Source organism: Eretmochelys imbricata, chromosome 22 (assembly GCF_965152235.1).
Source record: "Eretmochelys imbricata isolate rEreImb1 chromosome 22, rEreImb1.hap1, whole genome shotgun sequence".
In the NCBI taxonomy this organism is placed as follows: domain Eukaryota; kingdom Metazoa; phylum Chordata; order Testudines; family Cheloniidae; genus Eretmochelys; species Eretmochelys imbricata.
In genome coordinates, this window is record NC_135593.1 from 15,326,470 (window position 1) to 15,349,972 (window position 23,503).

The window sequence follows — 23,503 nt, forward strand, 5'->3', positions numbered from 1 at the left end:
AATAGATCTTGTAATGAGATTGTTTGGAATACAAGTGGCTATCAAGCTCTCTAGTAGGCATGTTCTTCCATCTTATCCAGTGCAGAAGCTGTACAATGATTGAGCCTAGATGATCCAGGAGGTCACGGAAGTAGTTGCTTCTCCAACAGGGTAATGGCATTCCTATTGCAAGACTTCTAGAGAGTAGATTGTGGGTTGGGGGAAAATGTGATTAGTAGGGCACAATGAATCCATTAAATCCAGATGAAAAGACGTATGAAGTATGCCCTTTGCTCCTGAAACCTGATCCCTCTGAAGTCAATGGAAAGACTCTTATTGATTTTGACAGCTTTTTGATCAGGTTCTCAGTGAGCACTTTTGAAGATCAATATCTTTTGATGCTGTTAATTTTCATTTTAGATTACTTTGACCCAGGTGTGGCTAGATCTCTTGACAAAGGTCAGTCTTTAAATGAGAATAATTTTATTGAATTACAGTAGAAAAAAATTACGACTTTTCTGTTTGTTTTCTACACTCATTGTCCCAGAGCAGCCAAGAATATTTTTCTTCAATGTTTTTAAATGTGTGGGGCAAAAAACTTGCATCAGATTTCAGCCTGAATTTGGCACTTCCTGACTGACTATTCATAAATCCCTTTAAAATCAGGGTTTGTTTATAACAAAAATGTAGCATGCTAATGCAACCATGTCTTTCACAGCATGAATGGTATCACTGCAGTATGGACAGAGGAAGGTTCCCAATATATTTATTATTGTAAAGAGCTCATTGAGATAACAAAATGATCAAGTGAGCTAAATATTGTATGATGGAAGAATTTCAAAGTTGTCATTAGGAGGCGCATTTGTGGAGAGAGAGAAAGCTTTCTGGGTTTAATTTTCTGTGTAAAGAATGATGGAAGGGTGACTGCTGCTCTCTAACTATTATTACATTGATGCAATAAACTGAGTAAATGACCACAATTGTGGTGTAGCACTGTAATAAATCATTTATCTGTCCACATTCTTTCATTGCTCAGATAAAAATGCAATACAGAGGAATCCTGTATGTTTGAATTTGTGCTAGTGTTTGGGAAAGCAGAGCACCACTATCCAAATATGTTTGCCCACGGCACTTGGAAAACATCAGAGGGTTCCTGATGACCAGGCCTGGTGAGGAGCTCTGTTTTACATCTTGCCTAAAAGATGTCATCTCCAGCAACAATGCCAGTGCCTTGGTTCAGTATTGAAACTCAGAAAAAATGCCGTCAGCAACACCACTCTCTGCACTATCAGGGTTTTCCTTGACTTTCCATCCAAGTGTTGACCAGGCCTAATTTGATTTAGCTTGTTGAGATATGATCAGATCCCATAATATGATATGGCTGCAGATGGAGACTTTATATAGGGAAGATTTAGGGCTTGTCTACGCTTAAAATGCGATAGCAGCACAGCTATACTGCTGCAGCTGCACCACTTCAGCATAGACACTTGCCTATGCCAACGGGAGAGGTTCTCCTGTTGTTATAGGTGATCTGTCTCCTCAAGTGGCGATAGCTGGGTTGATGGAAGAAATCTTCTGTCAGTCTAGCACTGTCTGCACCATGGGGTAGATCGGCTTAACTACACCATTCAGAGACCCAAGTAACATAGTTAAGCTCACTTAATTTTCTAATGTAGATCAGGCCTCCAGAGAGCAATTTTTCTGCTGACGGAGGAAGCAGTTGTAGTCTTTATAGATTGAGCATCTGACTGAGAGTCAAAAACTCTTGAGTTGTAGGTTGTCATGTGCACATAACTTTACCTCTGTGTCTGTCTCCACATCTGTAAAGTAGGAGAAATAATATTTATAAGGCCAGTTTGTGATAAGCTGCTGTAAGGGTGAGGGGGAGCACCTCCCCTTCCCTTGTGTGCGCACAAAAGAGCTTATCACAACTTATCCTGGAGTGCATATACCTAATTGAGCCACTGTGAGGCTTAATTAGTGAATATTTGTACAGCTCTTTTAAAATGTAGAGAACTTTATAGCTTGATTTCAGCTGTCCATCACCTCTGGAAATAGGCTCTGGGTATCTCAGTTGAGCCACTCAAAATTTGCAGACACTTCTGGGGGAGAAAAGGGGGAGTAGGCAGCAATTTGTTCCAGCTCACAAAGAATTACTGTGTGAACTAGGATAAACCCTGTCCTCCTGTCGCACCCTGTCTTATGCTTTCGCCGCAAGACTATCTTTCCCCTCCTGAGTCACCCCGTGTAAATGTAGTCAGCAACCAGCAGTGTTTCTACGGTGGAGTATAGTGCATGAAATGCTATTCATCTATTTATTGTAGAGGTTTTTTTCCTTTTATCTCTATAGCTATCTAATATCGATTCAAATTTTCTACCTTTAATTCTCCTACCCCCCTTGGCTGGGGGAGAGGAGATTGTTTAAAAAACAAAAAAAACCTCCAGTATTTAGAAAGGAGCCCCAGCCTGATACCAAGGAGATTCTTGCTACTTGAACTCACTTTTTTAAAGGAGACCTACAAAGGATATTTTATTTAAATAGGGTTTATGCACTTTTTTTTGCTTGTGTATAAGGTATTTAAAAAAAAATCTCTGAAGGGTTTAATTTCTAGAGCAGGTTTCTTTCCTTGCTTGTTTTTACCTTAGAAATAAGCAGGCAGAAGTGCCAAGTTTAGTCTTCCCTGATTTCACAGAAGTATCCTTTTAAGGGTCCCAGAGCACGTTTGTGGAGGGATAACACTTTGAAGGGCTCCGTGGGGTATACCTTTAACAAAGTCCATCTTTTTATTTAAAAGTTTAGTTATTAAATTAGGTCTTAATAAAACAACTCATAAAATTTTACAGTGTGCATCTGTCTACACTGCAGTGGAGAGCATGCTTCCCAGCGTGAATAGACAGATACACTAGCAGGGCTAGAGCCTGCATGCTAAAAATAGCAGTATGGATGTTGTGGCTCCCAAAGAGATTCAGAGGAGGCCCCCGAGCGTAGACCTAGGGGGTTGGATGGGCTTGAGAGCCTGAGCTGCTGCCCAAGCCGCAGTGTCCACACTGCTATTTTTAGCATACTAGCTTGAGCCTTGCTAGCACAAGTCTGTCTACTGGCATTGGGAGGTTTACTCCCCACTGTGTAGACATACCCCTAGAGCAGTGGTTACCCAACTTTAACAACCTGTGAACCCCTTTCACTAAAATGTCAAGTCTCGCGAACTCCCTCCTAAAAATGAATATTTCCAGGGATTTTCTCCTTTACCTGAATATAAATGATAAAAGCAGTGATCTTGGAAAAATAAAATTTGTTTTTGACATGCTTATTACACGCTATTTATTATTATTTATCGTTATAGTATTTTTATTACATTATGAAAACTGCAACAATCTTCCAAGGTCTCACTTTCATAGCTTGTATCACTTTGAATAAGCCTGTTATAAGACAAGGCTCCTATGTTTCATCAAGGAGTTTCAGATGTGAAACAGCATGAAGGGATTTAAGAAGCCAACTCAGAGAGTTCCTCCTACACAAGCATTCAGGTCTTGAGCAGTCCGGGCAAACAATGCATGTTACAACAAAGCTTAAAGTTGTTCATAATAATAATTTTAAAAACAATACTAGCTGCCTATTTAATTTTAAAAGCAGCAAAAAATATCCACCTCCCTTTCCATTTCTTATAAGGAGTCTTGAAGTTTAAATCTTCTCAGTGTGATGCTTGCTTTGATCTGCTTAGCTCTTGGAATTCCAGGGGCTCTGTGCTGCTGGCCCTAGGGTTCCCTTTAGGCCTTCTCTGCATCATAACCCCACCTCAAAGGCATAAACCTAATTTTTTCCCCCGTGGGCTACCTTTAAAACCGAATGTTGTCTAACTAATCCAGTAAAATTACCCAATGTACTCAGAGGCTCCCTAGACCTATTGCTTTTTAGCATTACAATGCCTAGGACAACCCTGTTTCACCCATCAGGATTACATAAGCACTTTAACTGAAATTCATAAGTAAAACCATTAATCAGAGATGTTCCAGACAGATTATTTCAAACAAACAGAAGCAGGGCTCAGTGCCCCATTACATCATCTTTATTTGTTTGCATTTTAAAGCAGCAGCTTTGACCTGTTAGTTGAATTCAGACAAAGATGGTTGTCATGTGTAGTTCTGTAAATGATTAATCCTGTTCCATGAGACCACCTTCAGTAATAAATATGAAGGCGTTGGAAGTGGCTTCAGAGTTAAAAATGCATTAAGATTTGCAATTAGACTAGAACTAAAATCCCTTAGTTAAACACTTTGAGTGAATTCAGTCTACAGTTTTTTCACACTAGTCCTTCCTAGGTCATTACGGTTTTCTGTGTGTTTTTTTCTTACATGATTTGTTTGGTCGAGGAAGAATTTTAAAATGCGCCCTTAGCAAATTTTTTCTTGAGAATCTTCCTCCCTCCCTCGTCCCTTTTGATTAGAATAATCCAGTCCACACAGCCACCAAACTCTCTATCTGCACAGAGAGCCTGTTGAGCTGGAGGAGCAGATTAGCCAACTGGGGAGGCTCTGAGGAATGCTGGGATAGATAGGGCTGTGTGGGGCCAGGGAGAAGATGGGAGTTGGATAGCTGATGAAAAATCATTTGGTTCTGCTGCCTTGACTGTCCAATGCAGTGAAGAACTGAGAGCCTTGAAAGACTTAATATGTAAAATTTCAAAACTAAAAATCAATCAACTTGTGTAACAGAGGGATTTTATTCCTGCTTTAACTACAGATATCAAGGCAACCTAAATAATACTTAGTACTGTTCATCTGCAGATCTCAAATATACAAACACCATTCTCTAAATGACCGTTTCCCAAGTTTTCCACTAAAGCTGCCCTTGACCTTCAGCTGAAGACCATTGTGCATGAGGAAATTGATTTATGCTGGTCCTATGGGTGGTTGCTTGAGGCAGCTTTTATTGGACTTCGGCAAATGAGCTAACCATGAAATCCATTTTCCTCGCCTGCTGGTGCCAGACTCCTTCAGTTATGTTACTTGCACTGTTGGCACAAGCATGTGATCAAACCGAGTTATCAGTCAGTAGTCACAGGCTGTGTGGTGGTCAAGGTGCCTCTTGCTGCTAGGATCCTGATTGTCCCTTGGAATTTTGGTTGGTTGGTTTGTTTGTTTTAAATTTGGAATAGGAAGGACTAGCTGGCAATGAACCTGTGAAACCAATGAGAATGGCAGTAGGTTTCTGATGAAAGCCATTAGATTAACTCTTGGACCTGAAGCTAGGATCTGAGACACAGGAATATGGCCATTTATCATGTGAGGTGAAACAACAGGGGAAACTTTTTAAACAGGACAAGGAATCACTTATTAAATCAGATTTAAGGAAGGAAGTATCGACTTTCCATGGAACTGGTGGGTGTACTCTCATTGATACTGAACATTTCTCCTGCCTGCCATATTGACTGGCTGGTTCACTCCCAGTTTGGCAGTTTCTTCCTCATAATTGACTGTTTCCTAAATTACCACCCTAACATAGTTCTCCTAGGTCACCTGACTGCAGTGCCTCCCTAGTTTTGCTGCTGAATGCTTCCTTACTCATTAAAGGCTAAATCCAACATCTCTGACAATGATGTAAGGCCAGAGCAATACTACTGAAATCAGTGAAGTTTCTGTGGCTTTACAAGGTGTGTAATTGAAGAACAGAATTTGGCCATGAATATGTCTTAAGTGTGTGATGGTCTTTCGCCAGCTATGTTACATTTATTCTGTGTCACATCATAAAGAAATAGCTTAACTATTATTGATGGTTTGTAAATTAGATTTGTTCTTTTACAAATTCTGTATGGCTGAAATATTGCCAGAGGGAAATGTTTAGCAATGTTGGGGGGGGGAGGGGGGGAGTGTCTGTGTCTTTTAAGCGCCTTATGCAACCTGCAGGATGTAAAAGCTTTTTTTATTTGGGTTTTTTCCTGCTAAATTTCCCCTCCGGCCACATTACAGGAATCACAGCCAAATGGCAGCAGACTGTCTCCACCATCCTCCACATTTTGCAAACTTTATATTTCATTATAGCTGCTAATTAGCCATAATTTATCATCTATTGATGAGTTGCAGTGAAAATGAGGGGCAGGGATGCAGGTTTATAAAACAGCCTATGATGGTATTAAAATCCCAAACTATAACTTATTTTAGGAACGTGAGATTATATTGTTTGGTCTCCTCTGATTTATCCAAGCAGAAAGTAGTAGAGAATAGTCAAGTTTTCTCTAATCCCATTTGAGTCATTATTTATCGTCATGGATATAGACCGTTCAAAGAGGCATGACAACTCTCACCTGCTGGGATTGAAAGCCAGGTTGCAGCATTTAGCCTTGCTCCCCTCTTTGTGGCTGGCCACTTCCCTGGGGCATATTTCCACTTCTTCTCCAATCCCTTTGGAATGATTTGCATCTTGAGGGCTCTCAGATGGAGCAGTCCCTATACTACTGCTTCAGGTGGCCTTTATGTATACCCACCTTCAGGATCAAATCACCTATGCCATAAGCTTCCAAAGTCCTCTGTTAAGCAGGGTCCACTCTCTGCTCCCTCCACTTGTGGAGGGTGCTGAGGGTAATAAATGGGGGAGTAGTCCCAGTTGCCCTTCAGTTTATCCTAACCATTGAGGGAGCAGTGAGAGGGGATTGTATCCAGTGTCTTCAGGGCCTGCTCTGTTGGTTTTCCTTTATTTCTTCCCTTCTAGCAGGAGTGGGGGAAGCAGTGCTATCATTGTTTGTAATTAGTTTTTCTAGGTATGTCTGCACTTAAAATGCTACAGCTGCGCTACAGCAACGCTTCAGTGTAGACCCTATCTATGCTGATGTGAGAGTTTCTTTTGTCGCATAGGTAATCCATCTCCCTGAGAGACAGTAGCTAGGTTGATGGAAGAATTCTTCCATTGACCTAGCAGTTTCTACTCTGGGACTTAGGCCTGGTCTACACTAGAAATTTACTTTGGTATAAATACATCTCTCAGGGTTGTGAAAAATCCTCACCCCTGAGAGATGCTGCTAAAAGAATTCTTCCATCGACCTAGTTACTGCCTCTCAGGGAGCTGGATTATCTACGCCAATTGGAGAAGCCCTCCTGTTAGCGTAGGTCAGCGTTCTCAAACTTCATTGCACCGTGACCCCCCTTCTGATAACGAAAATGACTGTATGACCCCAGGAGGGGGGACCGAAGACCAAGCCCCTCGTCCCAGGCGAGGGTCCAAAGCTGAAGCCAAAAGGCGTCTGCCCGGGGTGGGGGGCATGTAACCTTAGCCCTGTGTGATGGGGCTTGGGCTTGGGCTTCAGACTTGCTGGGGCCCAGGGCCAACACCAGCTTTGGTGACCCCACTCAAATGGGATCGCAACCCACTCTGGGGTCCCAGCCCACAGTTTGAGAACCCCCGGCGTACGTTGTGTGTATACTGCAGCACTGTAGTGGCGCAGCTGCAAGAGTGCAGCTGCACCAATGCAGGGTTTTAAGTGTAGCTGTACCCTTAGGTCATCTTAACGATGTAGCTCAGGAGTGTGGATTTTACACACCCCAAGAGATGCAGCTAAATTAACCTGATTTTCTAGTGTAGACCAGATGTCAGTGAATCAGCCTTTCTTAACAGAAGAAAAAGAAGAGGAGGAGGCCCACGTGGCCTGGGCATCATATGGACCAGCAAAGGCAGAGGGCTGCCTCACACAATCCTGCTGCTGAGTGAGATTTCTTGAGGCCTGGTCAAATAATGGAATCTTTGCAAGGGCCATGGACAATCTGTCCTTTAGCAGGTAACTCCAAATGATGGTTTCCTACAAAAATGCGTCTCACTTGTTCAGCTAAACAATTCAAAATCTGTTTGGAGAGGAGGTTTTAAGCATGCGCTCATACTCTGATGGTTTGTTTGCAGTTGATGTCACGTGATAGTACATTGCTGATGCCCCCAGGCAGAATGCATTTTGCCCTGGACTGCTCCCATCCCTCTGGCCAATAAGAAATGTTATTTCTCTGAAGGGAGTAAATTTTACAGTATAATGCTTTAAAAATAATGCACACACAATATGGTCCCCACACAGATTGAATTATTGAAAGTTGTTGAACTAAACTTTTTAGCTAATATTAATGTGTACTGTGAATAAAAATTAGTTGGCATTTTAAAAATTAAAGCGGAAGCAAATGCAGTAGTATGAGAAATCTGGATCTCCTGTTTCAAAGTTGGGATGCAGCAGGTCTGTGCGTAAGAGGAAGTGTGCATGTGACATGCTGCTAAAGTCAATCTCCTGTGATAATGGGAAAGATGATAAAGTAATTTTACGTGAACCATATGAATATTACACTAGGTATTGTGCCACCATTCAGCAGCCTTGTCTGGTGCTAATTATGTCATCAGTTATATGAAATGAAAGAGGGACTAGCTCTAACCTTGCACCCAAATATTAACCTGAGTTCCTTAGTTTATTTTAGACAGAAATTGAAAATGTCCAATGAACGGAAAACCTGTAGGTTTTGCCATGGGCAGAATGAGTTACTCCAGAGATGTGACAACCAGGGACCAAACCTTAGTCAAGACAAAATTAAAAATCATTCTGTTCCCTCTTCCTCTTTTTAACAGAAACTCCTTTTAGGCTAACAGCTGAGATCTAAACTATATTGCAGTAAGCAAATATTTCACTGTGGCAGCTAGTGGATATCCTGTTGCACTAATTACTGTCCCCTGCATTCTCTTTGGATTTCATTCCTGTTCCCATAGAACATACGTACTAATGTGTTACTGGGATGATTGTGTGTCAAATTGATTGGGGAGAGGGAAATACATTGAATGGTTCGTGTTCCATGTAAAAGGCACAAAGTAGACATTTTCAGTATAATTCCTGTACAGTCTCCTGGCTGGAGTATATATGAATGTCAGATCTGTTCTGTTTGAACAGTTAAAAGATTAGAATTATCCATGTAGTTTCATAGTAAAATTTCACTGCATCTGATAGTACACAAAAACATTTTAAATAGTTCTAAGAAATAAGTCCTATTAATGAGATAAATTCTATATCTCCTCTGAGCTGTAGTGACTAGTCCAGTGTTGTGAGTCAGGCATATTCCTAGAGTACAACCTCAGAATTTATTGGTGTTGATTATTTTTGGCTTAGCTACTAACCATTTAGCTATAAATCACCTTGCATTTTTTTAACTGGTTTAATCCAGCAAATAATGAAGTATGTCATGTTCACTGTCCCCTCTTGTTTGAATTCCACCACCAAAGATTTATTATTGTGATGCAACGAGTCTGTCATGGCAATTGCTATACATACATCTGCTGCCGCCTATATATCTGCTGAGTAATTCCAGTACCATTACTTCACCTTTGCTGTTAATTGCACTACTGCCTCATGAGAGAGAGAAAGGATTGAATTGGAGACTGACCTCCACTTGGGACAGTGAATAGAAGCTGCTGCCTATGCTGTTCCTGTTCTGGGGATCCATAGAGACTTCTTTTTCTAGGGCTCTCTATATTCCAGCACTCAGTTTACTGTCACAAAAATTATTAATGATAAAAACACACTGATCGTAGTGCCTGAGGTCTGAGAAGGAGCAGCGTCCAGCCAGCTCTGTTGTTGCATAGATATTGGTTGTCTATATTCTGTGGAAAAAATATAATTCGGCAGCAAGGCTGCATGTGGTGAGACTTCACTGTGAGGCCTGGCCTATACCTAAAAATTAAATTGACCTACCTGTGTCACTTAGGGATATGAAAAATGTGGTGCCCGAGCCTCATAGGTAGATCGACCTGATCCCCGATGTAGATGTGGCTAGTTTGGTGGGAAAATTCTTCTATCGACCTAGCTACCGCCTCTTGGAAAGATGGATTACTACATTGATGGGGAAAAAACCTTCCGTCAGTGTAGGAAGGGCCTATACCATGGTGTTACAGCACAGTGTAGACATATCCAAAGAGAGGAAGAATAGAGTGTAAATGTCTTCTTCAGGTGACTAAACCTTGAAACAAAGCTGATACATTATAATAGCAAAAAGAAAAGGAGTATTTGTGGCACCTTAGAGACTAACCAATTTATTTGAGCAAATAAATTGGTTAGTCTCTAAGGTGCCACAAATACTCCTTTTCTTTTTGCGAACACAGACTAACACGGCTGCTACTCTGAAACCTGTCATTATAATAGCAAAAGCCAATTTATTGCAGCTGTCTTTCTGTTTCCATGGAAATAGTTCCTGTTTTATGACAAGGGACTATCAAACCAAAGCATGCATCACTGGAGGAAGGGACTATTGCGCTATGTTACACAATGTTTTTTTTCTGGCTCTGAAGCCATTTTGCAGAGGGGCTTGGGTGAATTACTATTGGTGTCTGAAATTGGCCAAAATCTTTCTCTTGTTTCTGCGTCATAAATGTTTGAAAGAAATTATTTTAATCACAGGGTTATCACATTTCCCTTGAAACATGTATTATTTTCATAGATTACCTTGCCAACCACGGCCGTCTGAGTGAGCCCGAGGCCAGGCGCAAATTCTGGCAAATCCTCTCTGCGGTGGAATATTGTCATAGCCGAAAGATTGTGCACCGTGACCTGAAGGCTGAAAATCTCCTGCTTGACAACAACATGAACATCAAAATAGCAGGTACTCAGAATACAGTTGATTCTAAATAATACCATATTAGTACCCATGGAAGCACCTGGTCTGCTCCAACAAATCAGTTCTTGTTGCTCAAGAGATTCCACTAACAGAAGTGGAAAGGCAAAAGAGGGCAATATTTTGCACTGGTGGGTAATTTGTGATGATGGCAATAAACACCAGCTAAAAATAACTCCTAGTTTTAGTTCCTTTTTGTCTCCAGGAGAATGGAGCAAATTTGTAGAGTTTGGTGGGGTTGTTTGTTTTTCTTTTTCTTTTTTCTTTTTTTTTTGGTGGGGGGGAGGTGGAGCGGGGTGGTTGGGTTTGGTTTTTTTTTTGTAGTATCATGACACCTCATTAACACTGCCAGATGTGCAGGTTAAAACAGAATTAATCAAATAACTTCTTTCAACATAAAAAAGCTCAAAATGGAAGCCTATTGATTTTTTTTTTTTTTACCCTGCATGATTTCATTTTAATAAATTTAGACACAGCAGATGTTATATGCAATGGGATAATTTTGCTGCTTGTTACTTCATTACAATTCTGAGAACCCTTCCAGATTGATTTTAGCCCTGACACTCTAGCATAGGGAAGGGTTGGGTGACTCCCTGACTTGGAGAACTGTTGAACTTTTGTCATTATCAGTAGCTGGGGAATATGGGGGGTAGGGGAAAAGGAGTCTCTGTAGTAAGAAGCTGGTTTGTAATGAAGTGAACTTGTCAGTTACGACAAAGTGCAAAAAGACTTTCAGTTGGCTGACAAAGCTGTAGAAATACTCTTTTAAGTTACAAATTCCTATCGCATCATCTTATTGTTGGACTTCCTATCTAGTTTTCCTGCAGTGGCTTAAAAGGCATTGCCATGATGCAGGATGCATCTTGATCTCTGATATTTTTCGTAAGGACAAGGCTGTAGGAATGTGTTAAAGGTGACACTCAACAGATTTTTGTTTTAAATTGGCTTGTTCCTTTTTATTTATGAAGTATAAAGAAGGTGGCCTGAAAAGTTTCAGTTTTAAAAAAATGAAAAAGGCAGGGGGATTCTGTTTGTTTTTATACAAGAAATTCAACACCTGTCCGGGCTGGAAGATTATGACTAGAGAACCAGTGAAATGGAAACAAGAGCCAAGAGAATGAAAGTTGGGGGACTGAGAGGGAAAGGGATTTTTATCACGGCTTAATTTTTAACACCTATTTAACAGCATTTTTGGTAACTGAAGCCTTTGTTAAAGTTTCAGCACCCATACCCTTTTAATAAAGGTGGTAGAGCTCCCAGTAAACATCCCTGAGATCCTGTAGCAAAACCAGGGAAGACCAGACCTGACATTCCTGATGTTTCTAGGGTTAAAAAAACAATCAGGAAAATCTCTTAAACCTTCCAGGCTTTATCCAAAAAAAGCAAAGAAGGAAACCAACTCAATTTAAAAAAACAAATACAAATTGCACGTCACCTTTTACAAGCGAACTACTCCATGAATGAGAACTCCATCTAAAATATGATAGAGAGGGAAGGATTATTTTAGTGCTTTCAGAGAGCTTTCTTGCAATATATACTGTCTGATATGAGAACGGGATTTTTGTGCTAGGCTGAGAAACACTTTTTGTCGTCTTGTCTTCTGTACTGGTGGGTTTCTAGGCTCCTGAATTCTGTCATTTGTATTGACAAGTTTCATAAGTAACAACAAAAAGGGAACCGAAATATACTTCAGATCCATAGCAGTGTTAGCATGTCATGTGAAAATTGGTTTTCTTTAGAGATGGATTCTAGGCAGTAATAATAATGCATAAAATATCTACAGGACATACCACAGTAGAGATCATGATTACTAATAATAATAATAGTAAAAGACAAAGCAGAGATGGAGCCCAAAAATCCCCCAGAACTTTATCCCAATTCTTTTGCTCAGCGCCATCTGTAAGTAATTTAATTCCTCTATAGAATGGTGTTTTCTCTCTAATTGAAAAAATAAAAGCTGAAGATGACATTTTCTGCGTTAGCTTGTTGATTGTATCACATATCTGTGTGGCAATATAAAAAGTAAAAGTCAAAGGGTTCAAAAGATACACTAAGAGAGAGGGCTTTGTAGAGGCAATTCTGTATGATTTTGCAAAGACAGACTTAACTCGAACCCCACAGTTGGATAATAGGATGTATGCACCAAAAATGGGGGTCACCCATCTGTTTGTTTTACTCACCATATAGATTTTGTCAGACAATTCTGGTGATCTAAAATACAGCATATTTACTTTGTTAGCATTAAATACAAATTTTCAAATTTATTTTGAGCAATCCACATCTGTACCATCTAACACGCCTGATTTCCCTTTCCTTGTGGACTGAAAATTTACTGAAAGATTGAGGAATAAGGTAAACCGAAAGCAATGAAAAGGGAGGTGTATTTAATTTCAGTGTGTGGTGCCTGCAGAGCCTGCTCCATATTGCTGGTAGAACATTAGGCTATTTCTGGTTGCTGGTTTTAAACATACTGGAGGACATTTTTGGTTGAAGAAAGAATGGAAGGATCCTTATTGTTATATTTTGGGTTAAACCTCCATGAAACTTGGGGGTATAACAGCCACCCTTCGTTTCAGATAGTAGGAATAGTTAAGCTCCTTTATGAAATACTAGATGTCTCTTCCCAAAACAAAGGCATGTACATCCAAGGCCACTCATGAATTAGAATTATGTGGGCGGAGGGCTTCACTGGGTATTGTTTGAATAGAAAGTGTTTGGGGATGGGAGACAAGAAACAGAGAAGGAAACTCCAGATGTAACCTGGATGAGTTTGGCGTGTGGTCCTGAGAGAAGCCTGGAGGAAGGGCTTTTGGGTCCATGCTAGCTAAGAGAGATTTGGGACTGAGAGTAAGGAAACGGTCTCCTGTTGTTTGGTTCCTGCGGTGTTCAGGGAAAAAAGGGATTTTGTATATTTTTCTAAATAAACAAGATTACACCAAAGGTACCTGACTCCATCAATTCCTCTCCTAACTGGAATCTGCAAGACCCCAAATTTTTGGCTCGGTGCTCAGGTCAAAAAGGGTAACGCTATAAAACAAGGGAGCAAATGGACAATTAATAGCTGGTTCTTGATGTCACATCCTGTGTATTTCATAACCACACGCATGCATCCTGTAGCCATGAGTGCTGGAACTATTTTTATAGTGAGGGTGCTGAGATCCATTGGACCAAACTGTAAACCCTGTAAATAATGGAAACCACTTCAAGCCAGGGGGTGCGGCAGCACGCTCCGCACTCCTAATTCCTGCAGAGCACTATTATGTCACACTAGAATGTCAACAGCAGCGTCAGATAAACTGTAAAAATGGAAGGCTTTTATTTCAGGTAATATGAAAATGAATAGCACAGTTATTGCAGTAGTCCCCATGTAATTTCGTTGGATATTAAACTTCATTTTATCTTATAAATTTCAATTTTTTGTATGTTTCAGGATTTTGTGTTGAAAATGCATATCTGTTGAAGTTGTCAGGAAACAGGAGGATTTTGCAGTAACTTTGCATGGAAGTTGGGAGTTTTGGAGTAAGGGACAAATGGGGCTTTTGGCATGGAAGGCCATTTCAGACTGTGGACCAAGTGCACAAGCTGTACGTTATAATAAATGGTTCAAGTGAAAAAGTTAATAATGTTCAGAATGAATTTGTATCATTCAGTTTCAGAATTAGCACCCCGTTAAAGTTAATGGAGCAATTAACATTGTTCTCTCAGAGCTATTGGTGACAAAGATACCTGAATTGATATTGAGGGTTTTAGGCAGTTCTCTAAACTTTATTCTACCAGTTGGGCAGCTTCATCAAGAGCTCTTCTTGACCTGCTGCTCACAAACTGGGAAGAATTAGTAGGGGAAGCTAAAGTGGATGGGAACCGGGGAGGCAGTAACCATGAGATGGTCAAGTTCAGGATCCTGACACAGGGAAGAAAGGAGAGCAGCAGAATACGGACCCTGGACTTCAGAAAAGCTGATTTTGACTCCCTCAGGGAACTGATGGGTAGGATCCCCTGGGAGAATACCATGAGGGGGAAAGGAGTCCAGGAGAGCTGGCTGTATTTTAAAGAATCCTTATTGAGGTTACAGGGACAAACCATCCCGATGTGTAGAAAGAATAGTAAATATGGCAGGCGACCAGCTTGGCTTAACAGTGAAATCCTTGCTGATCTTAAACACAAAAAAGAAGCTTACAAGAAGTGGAAGATTGGACAAATGACCAGGGAAGAGTATAAAAATATTGCTTGGGCATGCAGGAGTGAAATCAGGAAGGCCAAATCACACCTGGAGTTGCAGCTATCAAGAGATGTTAAGAGTAACAAGAAGGGTTTCTTCAGGTATGTTAGCAACAAGAAGAAAGTAAAGGAAAGCGTGGGCCCCTTACTGAATGAGGGAGGCAACCTAGTGACAGAGGATGTGGAAAAAGCTAATGTACTCAATGCTTTTTTTGCCTCTGTCTTCACAAACAAGGTCAGCTCCCAGACTACTGCACTGGGCAGCACAGCGTGGGGAGGAAGTGACCAGCCCTCTGTGGAGAAAGAAGTGGTTCGGGACTATTTAGAAAAGCTGGACGAGCACAAGTCCATGGGGCTGGATGCGCTGCATCCGAGAGTGCTAAAGGAGTTGGCGGATGGGACTGCAGAGCCATTGGCCATTATCTTTGAAAACTCATGGCGATCGGGGGAAGTCCTGGACGACTGGAAAAAGGCTAATGTAGTGCCCGTCTTTAAAAAAGGGAAGAAGGAGGATCCTGGGAACTACAGGCCACTCAGCCTCACCTCAGTCCCTGGAAAAATCATGGACCAGGTCCTCAAGGAATCAATTCTGAAGCACTCAGAGGAGAGGAAAGTGATCAGGAACAGTCAGCATGGATTCACCAAGGGCAAGTCATGCCTGACTAATCTAATTGCCTTCTATGACGAGATAACTGGCTCTGTGGATGAGGGGAAAGCAGTGGATGTGTTGTTCCTTGACTTTAGCAAAGCTTTTGACACTGTCTCCCACAGTATTCTTTCCAGGAAGTTAAAGAAGTATGGCTGGATGAATGGACTATAAGGTGGATAGAAAGTTGGCTAGATTGTCGGGTTCAAGGGGTAGTGATCAATGGCTCCATGTCTAGTTGGCAGCCAGTATCAAGTGGAGTGCCCCAAGGGTCGGTCCTCGGGCCGGTTTTGTTCAATATCGTCATAAATGATCTGGAGGATGATGTGGATTGCACCCTCAGCAAGTTTGCAGATGACACTAAACTGGGAGGAGAGGTAGATACGCTGGAGGGTAGGGATAGGATACAGAGGGCCCTAGACAAATGAGAGGATTGGGCCAAAAGAAATCTGATGAGGTTCAACAAGGACAAGTGCAGAGTCCTGCACTTAGGACGGAAGAATCCCATGCACCGCTACAGACAAGGGACCGAATGGCTCAGCAGCAGTTCTGCAGAAAAGGACCTAGGGGTGACAGTGGACAAGAAGCTGGATATGAGTCAACAATGTGCCCTTGTTGCCAAGAAGGCCGGTGGCATTTTGGGATGTATATGTGGGGGCATTGCCAGCAGATCGAGGGACGTGATCATTCCCCTATATTTGACATTGGTGAGGCCTCGTCTGGAGTACTGTGTCCAGTTTTGGGCCCCACGCTACAAGAAGGATGTAGAAAAATTGGAACGAGTCCAGCGGAGGGCAACAAAAATTATTAGGGGACTGGAACAATGACTTATGAGGAGAGGCTGAGGGAACTGGTATTGTTTAGTCTGCGGAAGAGAAGAATGAGGCGGGATTTGATAGCTGCTTTCAACTACCTGAAAGGGGGTTCCAAAGAGGATGGATTGAGACTGTTCTCAGTGGTAGCTGATGACAGAACAAGGAGTAATGGTCTCAAGTTGCAGTGGGGGAGGTTTAGGTTGAATATTAGGAAAAACTTTTTCACTAGGAGGGTGGTGAAACACTGGAATGCGTTACCTAGGGAGGTGGTGGAATCTCCTTCCTTAGATATTTTTAAGGTCAGGCTTGACAAAGCCCTGGCTGGGATGATTTAGTTGGGGATTGGTCCTGCTTTGAGCAGGGGGTTGGACTAGATGACCTCCTGAGGTCCCTTCCAACCCTGATATTCTAGGATCACTGATAGGACACCCGGAATGGGTTTTTTTGTTTGTTTGTTTTTTACCATTGTGTCATCTACACTTGCATTGACCATTGGTAAGGCAAAGTTTTTGTCACAGATATTTTTAGTAGAAGTCGTGGACAGGTCATGGGAAATAAACTAAAATTCACGGTAGCCTGTGACCCTTTTCTGACTTTCACTAAAAATATCCGTGACAAAAGGGGTAGGTGAGTTCAGCACCCACTGCTGCTGGGGCTCCCGGGTCCCCCACTAATGCGGTGCGTGGGAGCTCCGTGGTCCCCCTACCCCTAGGGCTGGGTTGCTGCAGGGTCCCCTCGCCCCGGGCAGCTGGTAGCTGCAGTTGCCCCTAGTTGCAGCTGTGGGGAGTCCCCCCTGGCCGCTGCGGCTGGGCAGATGCAGAGGGTTCACCGTGGCTGGGCAGCTGCGTGTGGTCCCGCCGGCCGCCCGCTGTGGCTGGGCATGCAGGGGGGAGCTGCAAGGGTGGTATTGGCTGGGAGCTCCGGCCCCAGGGCAGAAAATGTCACAGAGGTCAATGGAAGTCACAGATTCTGTTACCTCCATGATATAATTGTAGCCTTAACCATTGGTTTGCAATCTGTTCATGTTTTCTAAGGTTTTCTTTTCAACCATAAGACTTAACAACTTATGATTGTTAACAATTATTACTATTTTTTAGAATGAAAGCTGGTACTTGGGCAAATTTTGCAGCTAGGAATTGCAGCATATGTGGACTTATCTGTCAGTAACTGTACTGAATTAATGAACGTTCTTGGCCTGTTATTTGTGTGGTCTTTCATTTCCTCTTCTGTTCATCTCTCCTTCCCTGCCCCCTCCCTCCATTTTATTTTCTTTATGCTGGTTTTTTGTGCTATTGTTTGTCATGTTCAACCAGGATTGTTTTTCAGATTTCCTACTCAGGGGTCTGAGCTGCCTTGAAGTTTGTGCTGTATTCAAAGAAGGTCTCCTTTTCATAAATGTCCTTAGAGGAGCAGGGAAGCAAGTTTCCTGCCTCCCTGAACATTCCAGCACAAGCATAACAAAGGCTCACAAAAACCCTATTTCAAAGGCATCCCAGGAGTCCTGCTAGCCAAGGAAAGGTTAGAGACCTGAGCTGTACTAGCATAGGGAATTTCACAGCATGCATTCTCCAGGATTCAGAAATAAATAAAAGCAAAGTGAAATCATAAAGTTATTAGCCAATTCCATTTGCTGCTTATGTCAGGCGCTCGCTCTCTCTCTCTTCGGGTCTTCTGTAGTGTTATCACTGTATTGTCAAAATGCTCGTTACTGTGCTGGCCTGTGGATAAGTATCCACGTTAGCTAGTAGTCCCCACACGTCACACTTTTCATATACTGTGATTCTTGTGTACAGCTTTGTCGTACCCAGAGTGGTCCCTTTGTCCAGCAGTGGCTGTAGTGATGGCTAATCAGAAGACAGTCATAGCTGTCAGAAACATTAGGGTGATTGGTGCCCAGTCACTTCTTTCATTAATTCCACAAAGTGATGAGCAGTGAATTTCACCCCAGACTGTGTGGTGTGTTTCATCCCAGACTGTGTGGTGATGTGTTGTCACAGAGGTCTTTGTCCTTTCTCCCTTCCCCAGTGGGTCATTTGTACTTAGATGGATGCAAGTTGCTGTGTTCTTCGCTGCCTCCAGTCAGCAAATTGAGAAGGAGCAAAAGGCAGCCAGGGGCCGAAATCCCATAGCCTGGTCCTTTCTGTCATGAAAAAAATGTATATTTTTTTTAAAGAGCAAATTAAAGCAGTTGATTATTTTGAGACAGTTCTGCAAAGTCAGAGGAAAACCAGACCCAGCTGATATCTAACCCCAAGGGTGTTTCTATTGTTGTAATGGCATTGGGCTTTTTGTACTAATCCTATGGGCCCTCCCTCTGCTAGTCAGTCCAGCCATTTGGGATATCCAGCCACACATCCAGTTCTGCCATGAAAGAACAAAGAGTCAACTGCTTAGTTGCATTCTTCACAGTAACTTGCTGGTGCATTTCACTAGTTAATTTGCAGCAAATCTGCTTCTGGCTCTTGGGCTCTTATTCTGAAGCTTTTTCTTTTTAGTGGCGGAACACTTCTTGGTCAAATGTAGAAATAGGAATAAAATTGCCCTTTGTGGTTCAGCTCAATGGTGAAGACACTCAGACCCAAAAAACCTGTTCCCAAGAATGCATGCTGAAGTATTTGTGAGATTGTCACCCTTGCTGCTTAGGCTCTCTCCTCTTCATTCCCCCCCCCCCCCCCCCCGCAGGACTGCAAGTTACAGGTTTTTTATTTAAAGTTGCTCCAAAAAAACGACAGAGAGAAGTCCAAGGAACTTTTCTCAACAGGGATCTTTATGTAAGGTAAGTAAATATTGATCCTAGGGAGCAATGAATCTGAGCTGATTGTTCTAGGGGATTAACTTCCAGATTTTTTTATATATAAATAAATCCAAACTCAAAGTGCGTCCTAAATAACAAATGTACATATATTAACAAGGCCCTCCATTTTTATTTTATTTTGTTTAAAATTACCAGGGAATTTATCATATGTTCATTACAAAAAATTTAAAATGGGTGAAAATCGGTGCAAAAAATTATCAGTTTTCTGAGTAAGCATCTGGGTTAATATTGGGGGATGGGAGAACAGAAAAAAGCAACAAATAGAGAAAAGTAAGGGTATTGAAAGTAAAAAGTTTAGTGCTGTGGTTGATTTCATGAACTGTACATTAACAGTACATACACATATGCACACGTGTATGTATGTTGCCTTACTTTAACATACAGCTTTGTATTTACACTTTCACTAATTTATTATTAACATAAACGCACCTACCCAATACTTTGAATTTCCTTAACATAATCAGTATTTTCATGTACTTGAGTGATCCAAAATTGGGGTGAAAACTAGTAAAAAACCAAATCGCTTTTACAGAACCTGGGAATTTTCTGGTAAAAATTGAAAACAAAGGGTTTTCTATATTAACTAGATAAAATGTCTGCTTGGGGAGGGATGGGTTAGAGCTATTACACTAATGCATTCTCCTTCAGATTTTACCCTGCATTATTTTTTAGTGCTAACCAGACAGTCCCCTTTGTTCTTATCAGAAACTGTTTGCCTCAGAAAAAAGTCAAACTATTTTTTTTATTCTTTGATTTTACTTGGTTTTGAAGGGTCTGTGAGGGCCAGAGTGCAGATTATTGACTGCTTGTGCACTGTGGCTCCACCAAATAAAATCTGTGTGCTCTGTAAAGGTCTGTGGAAAATAAGCACAGCTTTGAACTAGGATGAAACAATGAGAAGCTCTCTGTATACTTCCAGCCCATGAGAGCTTGGATTAGTATCTTTTATAGACTGAGTCTGCAGAGATCACATGAACTTGATCGCAATTGTGGTTGAACCATATCAGGTAGGAGTGACTATTATTTTGAAGTAGAGTGCGCTGCTGGCTTGTCTTGCTGGTGGACAGTAAAATATGCATTGACGTCAGAATGGCTGATCAGTATTCAGTTCATGAAGTGGGTCAGGTTTGTTTCTACCACACTCATACCTTTCCTTTATCAGCACACCTCTCACAATTATCTCCTTCATTCATATTACCATCATAACTAAAGATCCATGTGCCTCCATGAAGCCAGGAAGGTTGAATTCTGTTGGTAATTTTTAAAAAGTGGATTAATTTAACCCTGAAGCTATTTGCTCTTCAGCAGGAGGATTTTTAAATCTGTGAATTACAGCTCACCTCAGAGTGTTGGATGCACAGCAAAAATTGCGGAGGTTCTCTTATTTCTGGGAAATGGCTTCCATTTTTCAGTCTGAAAACTGGTTTAAAACCTTACCCCATTGTCTCCTTTTTTAACAGACACTCATTTAAATGATATAAACACACAAATTACACCTCTTTGATTCAAGATTTTTTTTTTTTTTTTTTTAGTTTAAGTAGTTTATTATTTTAAAGGGGTAACCAGGAAAAGAAATAAAATGCCAAGATCATTCAGACTAACATTTGTAGGCTGCAGAAACATACAGTTTATACAACTGAAAACAAAACTGTGAATGATCCTATATCTGAAGCACAGATGCGGGCAAAGCTTAAGAAGATAAAGATCACTCCATTGTATAATCTCAGCCCTTATAGCGGGTCCAATTGGAGCCCTCCTAAGATTCTCAGGATGACATATGCTCTATGAAAGGCTTTCTCTTGAAGAACACTAATATTCTTTAAATCTGATTGCTAGATCTGGAACAAGAAATATTAACAAAATTCATGTTATATTAAAAGGATCATCTCTGATCCAGGATGAAGTCTGATTATAATGGAACAGCACTTACAAAACACACAAACATAGAAATGAAGAAAAAACCTATTGTTTGTTTTTGTATTTACTTGAGTACCAGTCACTCTAATGCTCTTATCAAAGCAAACCAATCAAACTAAAAATAAATAAATCAAACAGCCCAATGGTATACCTTAAATGTGAAGCCATATACAATGCTCTGTTTACATCTGGGTGGGGTTATTTTTTGGTCCAAATACATTTTTAACAATAGTATTAATACGTGGATTTTATTTTTTAAAAATTAGAAGAAAATAATAGAAACCTAGAGAAAATAAGAGAGGGGTAGTTTTAATTACAAAGATATGGCCCAACAACTGACATTGAACACTTATCCAAACAGGTAATTATCTTGTCCAACAGTGGAATGTGTTGGATTTGTAAAGATCTGAGCTATTTGCTGGAATATGTATCCCTAAGTGTCTGAGATTTTTGTTACATGAAGAAGTCCAATCTGAGTTAGTAGGTGTCTGACTTGGGCTGTACCCTATTGCTAATGCATGCCATTTTTCAACACTTACTTTAAAATCAGAGAGATATGTATGTTCCTCAGGAACTGAAGGGGAAGGAATTGAGGTTGTAGGATTTGAGATAAAAAGCAGTAGGTAATCTGCATATATGGCAACTCTGCACTCAGTGTTGTTCAGAGAGAAACCTTGAAAAACATCTAGTGTTTGGGATCAGCAAGATAGTGGACAACACTGTCTAGTACCGTTCTTCAGAAAATAAGATTGAGATTTGCCACCATTAATCAAAAGGGACGTTCTTGGGGAATCTATAAAATGGCTCTATCCATGACATAAACTTCTCCCTAAATCCTGTGGAAAAGAGGTACTGCTACCCACACCACTCAGTCACAGTCTGTCTTAGCATCTGGGATAGTATAAATTCTGGATGTGCCATGCCATTGACCAAATGGGGAGCAGGAGGTTAAAGCCTTGCAAGGGCCATGCTGTCTTGTTATAAAACCTACTTGCCCTTGGTGTAGATTTAGTGAATATTTCATAAAAACAGTGAAGTATTTGGTGTTATAATGTAAATACTTTACAGAGTTCTGAGAGAGGAGAATCTCAAGAATCCTTCATGCCCTAGAAAGACACATTTGTTACACCTGACCAATCCAGTGTAAAGGCCCTCTCTCTCCTTTTGTTGTTCAGAAAACCCAAGTTACAGTTGAGTAACCTTTATTTTAATGGTCTCTACAGAGCTCTGGCCTTATCTGGATCCCTTCATGGATTCATTAAGATGCTTACTGAAAAATTAGCACTGCATACAAGAGAATGGTTTATATGGACCTCTGTATTGTTACAAACAACTAGTTTAATTTTTTCAAGACAAGGCTGTCTGGAGGTATTCTGGCACCTTTTATAAAACTTTGAGCTTAAAATGATATGAATACAGCAACATACTCTAAGTACCCAGAGTGGAAACAGGTAGTACATCAGAACATAGTCTAAATTAGTTAAAAAGAATTAAAAAAACCTTCAAACTAAGGCTCTGCCTATACTACACATGTTACAGCAGCATAGCTGCGATGGTGCAGACACTTCCTACATCGGCAGAAGGGGATTTTTCATCAGTATAGTTATCCTCACTCCGAAAACCAGAACTATGCTGGAGAGGACCCTGAAGGATGCCATCCTCTGCCAGTATGTGGAAAACCTGAAGCGGAAGCCGGACCAGGGCAAGGTGTTCGAGGTGACTTGCAAAGTAGGACACCAGCAACCACTTCCTCCTGAGGAGCAGCTTCACCCAGTTTGCTGACTGGAGATTCATCTACAGGGCCTGGCTCAACTGCGTTCCACTGAATGGAGCCGTCCGCTACGGGAATCGGGACAAGCGATATAGGTAGTGCGGCTATACCAACGAGACACCACCCCATGCCCTGTGTAGTTGCAAGCCCCACTCCAGAGCCTGGCAGCTGCAACACAACGTCATCCAAGATCGCCTGGTCAGAGCCATCCCGCCACCCGTAGGGAAGGTTGCCGTGAATTCCACCATTCCCGGAACCGACAGCCAACTGTGACCTGACATCGTTCTCACCAATGAGGACCGGAGGAAGATCATCATGGTGGATGTCACAGTGCCCTTCGAGAACAGGACCCCAGGCTTCCATGATGTCCAAGGTCGAAAGGTGGAGAAATACTCCCCTCTGGCCAACACCTTGAGAGCTAGGGGTTACCAGGTTCAGACACGTGCTGATCGTCTGAGCCTTTTGTGCATGGGACCCCAGTAACAAGCGAGTGTTGCGGGAATGCAGAATCAGTCAACGCTATGCTCGGCTGATGCGGCAACTCATGGTGTCGGACACCATCAGATGGTCGAGGGACATCTACATAGAACACATCACCGGACGTCGGCAAACTAAGGAGGGATGAGCTGGAGTGCCAGTGAAAAAGTAACTGAAAGATTCCCTGATAGATTATTTCCTAAATGGACAACCTATCCCAATTCTCAGTTACTGAGGGACAGTCTCCA

The 23,503-nt window shown here is 41.5% G+C and overlaps 1 protein-coding gene across 3 annotated transcripts in view; it reads left to right on the plus strand.

The window, feature by feature from the left end:
* SIK2 (salt inducible kinase 2) overlaps positions 1-23,503 on the plus strand; it is a 118,287-nt gene that overhangs the window by 47,726 nt on the left and 47,058 nt on the right. For 2 of the 3 annotated variants that reach the window (XM_077839668.1, XM_077839670.1), the window contains one exon: positions 10,423-10,584. In XM_077839668.1, coding sequence (XP_077695794.1) covers positions 10,423-10,584 — 162 coding nt within the window. Of the gene's footprint in view, positions 1-7,547; positions 7,746-10,422; positions 10,585-23,503 lie in introns of all 3 variants that reach the window. The other variant, XM_077839669.1, reaches the window with a different exon arrangement.